Below are 11,183 nucleotides of genomic sequence, written 5' to 3'. Positions count from 1 at the left end.
ACTTGAAATAATTCAATATTAATTAAATAAGTAAACTATTAATAAAATAAAATAAAAATACATGAAATGTACTTGAGGCACTAACTCAGAAACAAATAATCGTTTCCCTCTTCAATCGATAATCAATTTAGTTTTTTGTAGTATTATTTAAAAAATATACAATTTTAAATTCAAATATCTAATGCAATATATTCTGTTGACTATAAAAAAGTTAATAATCTGAACTTCAAATCAGGGTAAGTTAAGAATTAATAACAAGTTATAATATATAAAACAAGTACATTTTTATTTTCTACAATATATTTTGTATGATATGAGCTCACATTTTTTTTAACACAAACAATAATTATTTTTTTAATAAACCTCTAGTGACTACAGTCGCGGAATTTCTTAATTGGTCCGAATGTGGTATTTCATATTCAACTGCAACAGTCTTGGCTAGTTCAGACAATGCCTAAAATAAATAATATTGCTATTACTAAAATAATAACACTTCACAAATCTGTTAAATATTAATATTAATACTGAAAAATGTATATTAAATACACTAAACCATGTGTTGTTGATTTAAGTAATATACTAAGTACATTAGTATCTAATATATAATAGTAGTGAAAATCACTTTAAAATAAACGCTTCGATACGAAACTCTAGATGGTAGAAATCCAAATAAATCAATAAATGAATCGTAATGTCAAAAGTGGGTTTTAATTGTCTATTCTAATACTTTGTTGTGGTTGTTACCAATAGACAAACCAACAACACTATAAAATTATTTTTCGAATACCTGTTTCCTGTTGATTCACTTTTATATAGCAACCTAGACATTTCCTACAACCAGTGTATTTCCCCCCTTTTTTTGGTTTTTCCTTAATAAAAAATAAAAGTTTGATAATAGATTTTTGAGAAAATTGTAAATTTTAACTAGATTTAACTTTTCAGTATAAATTATTGGTTTGATTCGTAATTAAATAATAAGGGGTTGGACCATAGGCATAAGGTCAGAATACAAAAACACATGATTGGACACAATACAACATTTTGGTTAAATATAAATGTATTAAATAAAATAAAAGTACAAATTCATAAAATACTTTAAATGAAGTTGGTTCCCAAATTGCTAGATCAGCTAACACTTTTCGATTCAATTGTACATCACACCTTGATAAACTTTCTCTAAATGTGGCCAAGTCCACTCCATGTTCCTCACATCCAGCTTTAATACGAGTATTCCACAGCTGAAATTTCAAAAAAAAATATTAGATAGTAAAAATGTTTAATTATACATGTAATAACATAGATGTATTATAATACTAACTAGCCTATTTCTGTAGCTGCAGTGTACAATTCTTACTACTTACAAATTTCTATAATCTATGTAAGCTTAGTACTTAGAAATAGAGAGCTTAGACAATATTTATCATAGACTAGGATAAAGAAGAGTATATAGTACACAAAATATGATTAACATAAAATAAATCATGTTTGATAAAGTAGAAATCAATATTCAGTTATTCAAAATAAAAGGAAAATCAATTAAAATCCAGGTTTCATAGGACAGTTGTGACTTACAAGGACGACAATGGATTAAAATTTCAGGATTAAAAAATGCGGATAAATATTTAAAAAAAGGTTTTTGGGAAAATATTTTGTTTTTTTAATTAACAAGTTAGACTGCAAATTGTAAATTTTGGCTAATTTCACTAAACCTATTATCTTACAACAGGTAAAAATGATCCAACAAAATATAATTTTAGTAGGAGTAAAATGTAGTCAACAGTATTATTTATTTAATATAGTACATTTATAATATCATTTAATTACTTGTCCCATATCTTGTTTTTTTAAATCACGTCCAATTGTAGCAAATTGCAATGCACGATGAACTGCCCTAATGGCAATAGAATAACAGTTCCTTCTACGGCCAGAAAAGTGCTAAAATCAATATAAAATTAATAAAACAGTATAAAGTAAAAATAAATAACGAACAAGTTATAATAGTATAACGCGTATACTAACAGCTGCAATTTTAAATATCTTTCTTTTTCTCCAAAATTCATCTGGCCCTCTGCTTCTAACCATCATCATTGCTGTGGTAAAAACCATTTTATAGACTTGAACTTACAAAAGTATTAACAACTACTAGACTAATGAGTTTTAATAGTCCTTTTGATAGAAAACGATAAAATAATATTTGAAAAAATTTTAAATACTAGCAAGTAGTACGTTTTTTGTATGTCCAACCGAGAAGTGTGAACGCCAAACGCCGCCGGAGACTCCGATACAAAACGTTATCAAGTTATCGTTTACTTGTTATCAATATTTCAATACGCAATTTCGAAAACTTGAAATATACATTTATAGAAATATTTTAGTAAAAAATTACCCATCAATTCTAAATTTTTTTATACGCCATTAAAAATATTACTAATTATTAATTAAAATAATTTGATGTTTTTTTACAAAATATTTTATTAGCATTCTATTCATTTAAGTAATATTATAAGCAGCTGTTGAGATGATGATAACTGATAAGTAATGTGTTTATAGGATATGAAGTTGTATCCGACAATAGAGATGAATAAAGTTGATAACAAAATAATTGAATAAGCATGTCAAAATAACCTCAAAGTGTAAACAATATAAAATACATAATAATTCAAATTTTAAATGTGAAAATAGCCAAGTAAAATATTTAAATACATACCATAGGTACTTTTAAGCTTTAACGATTTAACCGATTTTTCGTTTTGTTTAAAAATAGCAATGAAGAAAAGACCTTGGTGACTATAATATTATGAGAATTCGAAAATAAATTTTAGTCAATAGATGTAGAATTTCACATAAAAATTTTAATTTTATGTTCTTAGGGCAAAGAAAAAACCAGAAAGTGACGATGATGATTCTGTGGATTTTGATGCTGAAGATTCAGGAAGTGAATATGATGAAAATGAAAAAATACTCCTAGAAAAAACAAGACAAGAATTTGCTAGAGGCGGAGAAGTAACTGATGAGGACAGTGAAGTATGTAATTCGTTTTATACCTATTCAAATATACAACACAAGGTTATTAAACGTGTATGCTATATCAAAAGCTGCATTTATGATAGAACTAGGCAGATCTCACTGAATTAAATTATCGAATCATTAATTTTCTTATTTACTACTTTCAATCAGTGGTGTGATGTGGTTTTTTAGTGTAAAGAAGAACAATTCAGGAGTCTTTGTAGAAGGGTGACTAATATGTGTATATAATTAACATATAACTTAATATATATTTGTCTATAAATGCTTACTATGCCACTGCTTTTAATTATTGTGTAAAGTATGTAAAAAAGAGTTCAGGATTTGAAACGTGTTTCATTATACACATAGACCAGTACATAAAAAATCTGTACCTGACCTGGGAACTCTAATCTAATGTACTTTGGTAAAAATATCTAAAAAAGTTTACGAAAATTACTCTTTTTTTTCATTTTATTAAGTTAGTACAAATAAAGTATAAAAACATTAAATAATGTTAAATTTTGATTATTTTTCCAGGAAGAAGTTTTTCCACTTCGTACTAAATTAGATAAATATGAAGATAGTGAAGAAGAAGATGAAGAAGAAGAGGAAGACGATGATGAAAATGAAATTCATAAACAAAATTCTGATTCAGATTCGGATGAAAGACATTTGAGCGATAGTGACATAGAAGGCGCAGTTGAAAGTGGTTCCGATGATTTGCCTAATGATAAAGCTTGGGGTCAATTACGAAAGTCATTTTACAATACAGATTACTTAGACAAAGATCATGGAGGTAAGTTGAACAAATATTTATTCATCTCTTTATAAAACTGTTTATTAATTGTTAAATTTTCTAAGGTTTCGAGGGTGAAGAAGATGAAGAAACGGCAAAAATGGAAGAAGAAGAAGCACGAAAAATCCATCAGAGAATGATGTCAGAGTTGGAAAATGTCGATCTCAACAACGAATTATTTGGGGTGAATTAATGTTGTTATCTTACACTAGAAATAGAACCCTATAAGTTGACATAACTTAGACAATATTTCAATTGAGCAAAGCTTTATTTATTTGTAAAATTTAGAGTACTAAAAATGTTGAAAATGTAAAAGAGGGTGCTGACAAAAGTGATATTACACAAATGGAAAAAATTAAAAAAGATCTTAGCTCTATGAGTGATCGCGAAAAACGAAAATTGTTATTAAAAGAATCACCAGAAATTTTTGGACTGATTAAAGATTTTAAAGGTATTATTAATAATTTTGTGTAAAACCTGTTAAATTATAATACGAGTATTATTTACAGATCACATGACAACGGTTGAAGAAAAACTTGTTCCAATTTTAAAATTAGTCAAGTCTAGGGATATCCCACAATGCCCAGCTTTAGATTTTATACAATATTATTACGAGATAATCATGAAGTATTATAATATATATTTTATTTTAATTAAACAACTTGATAATAAATTGCAAATATCTTTTTGTTTTTGTTAGTTACTGTATGAACATTGGTTATTATTTGCTCATGAAGTCTCGTCGTATTCCAATTCAAAATCATCCAATTATGAAACGCTTATTACAATATCGAGAATTATTATGTGAACAAGATAAACGGTATATTTCAATAATCTTGCCACAAATTGACGAATTATTGTTAAATACAACATCAATAAGGTTAATTAATATTTATAGTAGTCTATTGTAAAGTGATAATAATGTTTTAAAACATGTACATTTCAATTAAAGTCCATCTCAACTTCCGGTGAAGCAAAAACCCAAAAAATTATTAAATATTTTGACACAAAAGCCAAAAACAAATATTCCTGAAAAAGTTCAATGTAAAAAAGTACAAACTAATAAAAGTCAAACAAAAGAATTTAATGAAAAAGAAAATAGCATGGATGAAAGTGAATCAGAAAATGAAAATAGTGTAAATGAAGACGAAAATCAAATGACTGGTAAAAAAATACAATTCATGAAATAATGTCTAATTGATTATATTATACCTACTCAAACTGACATTTTTTTTAATGTTTGTTAGTAGATCAAGCGTTAACAACTGATGAAAAGCGTGGTATCACTTATCAAATAGCCAAAAACAAGGGTCTTACACCTCGTCGTAAGAAAGAACTACGAAATCCAAGAGTAAAGAATCGTATGAAGTACAGAAAAGCTAAAATCCGTAGAAAGGGACAGGTAAAATAACTTTATTTATTTATTATTAATTCAAATCCATAACATAATATTAACTAATCTTTTTTATAATTGTAGAATAAAGTCATTTAAATTAATATCTTTCATAAATATTTAAATATTTTTACAAAATATTAATTAAAAAACTTAATTGAAGTTGTACTTTAAAATTAAAGAATCACAAATTTTGCACTGTAAATTATACAGTCCAAATCTTCTTTTATCATTGTTAATTTACTTAAAAGCAACTCTTAGTAAATTTTGAAAAAATGTATTGTTATTTGTACTTATTTATCACTTTATGCCTTAATGGTTGCTGATTTAGTGTATTTAGTTATATATATATATAAACTGAAGTATTATTAATATCCTAATCATAATAATTATGACCCATATTGCTCATTTTTTAAGTATTATATCACTAAAATAGACGTAACTATGTCGAATTCAGATTTTTTTCTAACATTATTTAAAAGTATAAATGATAGTCGTTGAATTTTGAAAAATTAAGTTTACACATAAAAAATACTGCTTATAGGTCTGTTGATCTCCTTTTAATTTTTGTATAATACTGTTATTAGAGCAACTGATGTTTTTAATGCTTATCCTCGTGCTCTTAACTTATTTTATTCACCTCATTATAATTTATTACAAACTTATTATAATCAAATATTTTTAAAAAAATTTAGCTATTAATAATACTAATAAATCAGTCATTTACATAATTGAACATTTAATGACACTAGTGTTATTTTTATATTATTAATTAAAATTTGTTTTTTTCAGATCCGTGAGCCACGTACAGAATTACGTCGATATGATGGTGAAATATCTGGTATCAAAGTTAATTTGGCTAAAAGCATAAAAATTAAAGTCTAGTTATCATTAATGCAATTATGATTCTAGTATTGTTAAATATCAATTTTTACATGAATAAACTATGTTGTATTTTATAAATTATTGCTTTTAATATGTATAAAAATAAAATAATGCTATAATTAAAAATTGCCAGCACAATGGAGTCGGAGGCTTTTAAAAATTGTATATAACTGAAAGTGATACTGATATATCATTATAAAAATGATTTTTCAATCGATTTCAATAGACAATAAAAAGTGTTATAATCACTATATACCCTCTTGGCCTCTTCCCGCTGGGTTTATTGATTAGTCTTTTATGTATTAGCTTATCCTTTGTCCTCCATACATGGCCAGCCCAATCTAGCCTTTTAGCTTTCAGACATTTTTGTAAGTTTGGTCTATTGAAAATGCTTTCGATTTTCTCATTTTTCCTTCTTTCAAAACTTCCTGACGCCTGGTTTAGTGTGGGACCATATATCTTCCTTAACATTTTTCTCTCAAATAGAAGTTTTAGTTCATCGCTTTTTTTTTGTTGACCCGGTCTCACAGGCGTACATCACAATAGGGCGAAGGTAGGCTATACAGGGTGGCCCACAATGATTTGACAAATGAAATAACTTTAGTTCTAGTGAATATTTTTGAGATTTTTTTTTTTTAAATAATTTTTACTCATTTGCGCACTTACCTGTTTTACTTTTTTAAATTTATTTTTATTTTTTTTCAAGATGGCCATTTTATTCCAAATAATTTTTAAAAAAGAATTGGTGAAAAAAATTTGTATTTTTATTCATCCGTTCAAAAGTTATATTCATTTGAAAGTGAGGATGACTGATGAGGTGGAGTGCGGTAGTTAACGCGCGTAGATAAAAATAACTACACGGTTTACTCTAAAAACCGTGGTGCTTATAGCGCAAATGAGTATAAATTATTTTTAAAAATTCAAAGTTAACACAACTACGTATGTAGAATATTATGTAAAACTAAAGTCATGACGTTTCTTCATTGGTTCTATGGTAATTAATAATGTTATCAGAAGATCTTCATAGCGCCTTTGGCATTACTTTCTAACCATGGCTAGAATGTTTTAAAGTATATTCGGTCAATGCCGGTCTTATAGCCAAAATATCTTTTATCAAACCAAAACGATGATGTCAGTTTTTGATATCCTTTTTTCATTTTTTATTATTTAGGGATTTTGGGATTTTATAATTACAAAACATTTTCCTAAAGACATTTTTCGTTAGTCAATTTTTACGTCGGGTCTTTCCTATAATAATTGTAATTTTTTTCGGTTACCATTTATAATCTATACTATAGGCGGTATAGCATATATGTAAAAAAAAATAAACAGTACAAAAGGGTCAGGACTCGGGGCATAGTGGGGACGAAGCATATTGGAGCGTGGGAGGTCACAGGTCTATAATATGAATTATCACAACTTAAATTATAAAAAATAGCCACACGAAGAAATCGGTTCAGTGGTTTAAATGATGTCTTAGGTCATCACAGACACGGACACAGGAAAAAAATATATTTAAAAAAACATCATTGTAAAAACAATATTATATTCTCAGCTCCGCATCGAAGCTAAAGCCAGAACAATATAGAAACTAAAATGTTTGCCGTTTGTCTTAGTGGTGAGCCTACAAACGTTGTTGTTCATTTCCATAAGGCCATTCGTGCTTAAGAGATGGTATCAAATCAGTGTTCAGGCGAAACAATCTTTGAGTTTCCTACACATTTCGGTTATTCTCGTATCATCTCAACAAACCAATTTGTGAAAATTCTGCCATGTATTAAAAAAACTAAATTCTAAAAATTGTTATTTCATTAACAGGATAAAGAATTTTATTATAAATATTATATTTATTATTTATTATTATTTTATTGTAAAAATAAGTAATTATTATAACCTATGTCCTATAATAAGAGGATTGCGTGCGGTCTACTTTTTGACGTTTAAGATCAAAAGCCAGACAAAATTTCGACTACTTACGATGAAACGATTTCAATTCTGTAAAGATATACGAGTTCTTTGGCAACTTTACTAGAATATAATAGAAACAGATTTTTTATTTTTTGCTTTTTTAAAAAAAAAATTTGGTTTTAATATTGAAAAAACTACAAATTTAATTACAAGAAACCGACATTTTAAAATGAAAATGGCCTCCTACATAACAAAATAAAGTAGCCAAAGAACTCAAATATCTTTGAATTGAGATTGGACTATGATGAGTAGTCGAAATTTTTTCTGGCATTTTGATCTAAAATAAACCAAAAATGGCTTTTACTCATATAAAAAAATATTTAAATTAAAAATAATACCTTGAAGCTTATACAAATTAAACGGTAAATTAATTGACATGGTCGAATTTTATTAAAACCTATTTTTTCTTAAATATTGCCCATACAAAACTCTTTAAAAACCGACCGCATGCAATCCCTTTAATACCTATACAAATTTTAAATAATTGCTAATAGCCAGGTATTTTTATAGACTAGGAAACATTGTTTTATAATTTCGTTTACGTTCTGTATACAACACTAAAACTCTCAGTTTTATAGTTTTTGGTCTTTACACGGTTTCAACACCGGCACTCAACTGTCCCATATTACTCATTTTAATGAATATCCCATGCAAATTCGAAACTATTTCGACTACTTTAAAAAAAGTTTTAGAGCGCCTTAATTTTAAGTTGAAAAATATGTAAATTTTTCCAGATTTTGAAAGGGAAGGGGTGAACTTTTGGGTCAATAAACTCTAATGTACCTTTTGGTTACGATTTCTGATCTATAGAGTTGCCACACGAATCGGTTCAGCGGTTTAAAAGATGTCGTGGCTCAAACACAAAAATATATAAATAAAAGCACATTATCACAAAACCAACATTTTCTCTGTTCCGAATCATGGATAAAATTATCCTGACTCTATAACTCTAATTTTATATAAATCCTTCTATATTTTTATTTGTACTAAGTTTATGCAATTTAAAAATATTTTAATCCGTTTTTAAACACTATAATGAAGAAAATAACTGTGTGGCGTCGATGACCATCAGCACCTATGTTCGTTTTATTATAATTTTGCAAGCACGAAGATTTTTTTCGTTTTGATTTTTACAATCGTTTAATACTCGTCAACGTTGTTAAATTGTGTTACCAGCGATTGTTTATTAAAATTGTTGCTGGCTCTAATAATTTCAACTCTTTTAACAAATAACGACCGAAACAACCTATCTATTTATTTAATATACAATTCATTCGTGTTTAAAATGTTATCAACTTATATGTTTTGTAAATTAATATTGGTCTACACTCTGCACTGTAATCAATTGTCGCGTTGTAACGGAGCCCGATGAGTATTCAACGCAACATTTGTTTGTCTTTATGCACGATTATTCAAATTCATTGTCATGCGATTGGATTCCACTAACCGATAATATCTCATTTTATGCAACTATGTCAGTATGATAGCTGATTAGTTGTTAGCACTTAGCTGTGATATTTGCGACGTAGCGCCATCTATTGGAATAAACTCACTAAAATTTTAAATTTTCCATTTTTCCGGGCAACTTTTCCAATTTTGCTTTTCGCTATAATCTTATTCGGACAATTAAGAACCTTTTTAAAAAAAAAAGAGCCAAATCGGCCCAGCCGTTCTCAAGTGGTGCGATCAGCAACTAACACCATTTCATTTTTATATAAATAGATTCTAGTCAATTTCATTTAAAAAAGTATAGGACGTGGAAATCATTATGAATAACATTGTATTAATTTATAATTATGTGTTTTGCATTAAGTTTAATTTCGTATAAACCTAATTATTGATATTTAACGTAATTTCACCAGTCTGATTCAATCAATTTAATATTGTATATTAGATAATTATCGATTCGACATTATCCGATATTAAATAAAATGTAGCATCAAATTCAGTATAAAAGTAAAATGTATAATCTATAATAAATTGTGCATTTTTGAAAAAATAGTTAATGGTTATTATTTTTAAATTAATTAATGGGAAAAAATGTTTATAATATAATATAATAAATATATATTATAGACAATAATTTCATAAAATGATAGTTAATTTGTATTACATTAATATAATAAAAACAAACAAGTTTTGACTAAATTTATCTACCAATCTTATAGTGTTAAGTTAGGGCGTTAGGTACAATGTATTATATGTATATTTTATTAGATTAATATTTGTAGTTTTTACTTAGAGCGAACAACATAGTCATAGAAGTTAGAGTATATCAAATCAGCAAAAACGGTATAGATATCAGTAAAGGAACAAACTACAGGTATTATAACTAATTATTACCTGTAATCAATTTGATTACCTGGCTGAATAACAATTTATAATTATATATTATCGCTATATTATTATTATTATTATAATTAAAATACTCCTAAATTATTATCGACCTGAGTCTAAACTCTATAACTAGATATAATGATCTCCAACTAGAAACACGTTAGTATTCTACAATTGATGGTGGCTTTCCTTTAAAACCCAAACCTCTCATTTAATAAACTACTCACGTTAATTACATTTATTAATTAAATAACTACACCATAAAAAAAAATTAGACTATGGGGCAATAAACTTCCTATACCAAATTTTGACTATCTTTTTAACTGGTACACACTTAAAAAAATGTCAATACCATATAATTAACTATACATATATTTGTTTATAAAGAACCAATGAACGGGGGAAACGGTTGATCACATGACTTTCCCTCATTAGCCGTCATTTATTTATATAAATATAGATGAGGGGGCTCACATTGACATATCCTATACAATTGTAATTATTAAATTATTATTAATGCTTTTATTTCCGTTCTATTCATGGAATAGTATTCCATCTTTTGCCTTTGCGTCCACGATAGCGCCTACCATGTTCACGAAGGCTGTCCGTGCTTTATCAGAGGCTTCCACATTAGATGGTCCCTATCCTATGACTACCGTCCGGAAGCTTTTCCACGTTGGGTCCGCACAGCAGATCTTCCTCATCTTCTGGGTTTGGTGGTCTTTTCAAAAGCTGGTGTACTTTTGATTTTTACAATGGACAATTTTTACAGATTTTTAGTTTATAGGTAAATACTAG

At 27.4% G+C, this 11,183-nt stretch overlaps 2 protein-coding genes across 3 annotated transcripts; one reads left to right on the top strand and one right to left on the bottom strand.

Annotated features, from left to right (window-relative positions):
- Nucleotides 1-265: 265 nt before the first annotated feature.
- LOC126838834 (39S ribosomal protein L20, mitochondrial) lies at nt 266-2,376 on the bottom strand. Its single transcript, XM_050573576.1, has 4 exons — nt 2,020-2,376; nt 1,825-1,935; nt 1,095-1,238; nt 266-454 (listed from the first exon to the last, which is right to left on the bottom strand). Exons 1-4 carry the CDS (start codon nt 2,104-2,106, stop codon nt 347-349), a joined length of 450 nt encoding a protein of 149 aa, XP_050429533.1. The 5' UTR covers nt 2,107-2,376; the 3' UTR covers nt 266-346.
- Nucleotides 2,377-2,614: 238 nt separating this feature from the next.
- Nucleotides 2,615-6,158, top strand: LOC126838832 (something about silencing protein 10). Of its 2 annotated transcripts, none has more exons than XM_050573574.1 (10): nt 2,615-2,783; nt 2,871-3,024; nt 3,544-3,802; nt 3,868-3,986; nt 4,091-4,253; nt 4,312-4,429; nt 4,503-4,682; nt 4,755-4,966; nt 5,050-5,204; nt 5,988-6,158. In XM_050573574.1, exons 1-10 carry the CDS (start codon nt 2,767-2,769, stop codon nt 6,078-6,080), a joined length of 1,470 nt encoding a protein of 489 aa, XP_050429531.1. In that variant the 5' UTR covers nt 2,615-2,766; the 3' UTR covers nt 6,081-6,158. The 2 variants fall into 2 exon arrangements, with proteins under 2 accessions (XP_050429531.1, XP_050429532.1); XM_050573575.1 differs by having other exon boundaries at nt 2,616-2,783; nt 5,053-5,204.
- Nucleotides 6,159-11,183: the final 5,025 nt, after the last annotated feature.

This window comes from Adelges cooleyi, unplaced genomic scaffold (genome assembly GCF_023614345.1).
Source record: "Adelges cooleyi isolate 19-005CV unplaced genomic scaffold, UGA_ACOO_1.1 ACOO_flye_CR_arks_rails_tigmint_CR_PRNA_30, whole genome shotgun sequence".
Lineage (NCBI taxonomy): Eukaryota > Metazoa > Arthropoda > Insecta > Hemiptera > Adelgidae > Adelges > Adelges cooleyi.
This window is presented reverse-complemented; position numbering and strand designations above follow the sequence as displayed.

Excerpts from the sequence above, each read along its gene's own strand:
- LOC126838832 (XM_050573574.1), top strand. Across the intron at positions 4,254-4,311 it reads ACTGATTAAAGATTTTAAAG|ATCACATGACAACGGTTGAA; the intron begins GTATTATTAATA and ends TATTATTTACAG. Across the intron at positions 4,430-4,502 it reads TATTACGAGATAATCATGAA|TTACTGTATGAACATTGGTT; the intron begins GTATTATAATAT and ends TGTTTTTGTTAG.
- LOC126838834 (XM_050573576.1), bottom strand. The coding sequence starts at position 2,106 with ATGGTTTTTACCACAGCAATGATGATGGTTAGAAGCAGAGGGCCAGAT. Across the intron at positions 1,239-1,824 it reads AAAAACAAGATATGGGACAA|CTGTGGAATACTCGTATTAA; the intron begins GTAATTAAATGA and ends TTGAAATTTCAG. Across the intron at positions 455-1,094 it reads GGGAACCAACTTCATTTAAA|GCATTGTCTGAACTAGCCAA; the intron begins GTATTTTATGAA and ends TATTTATTTTAG.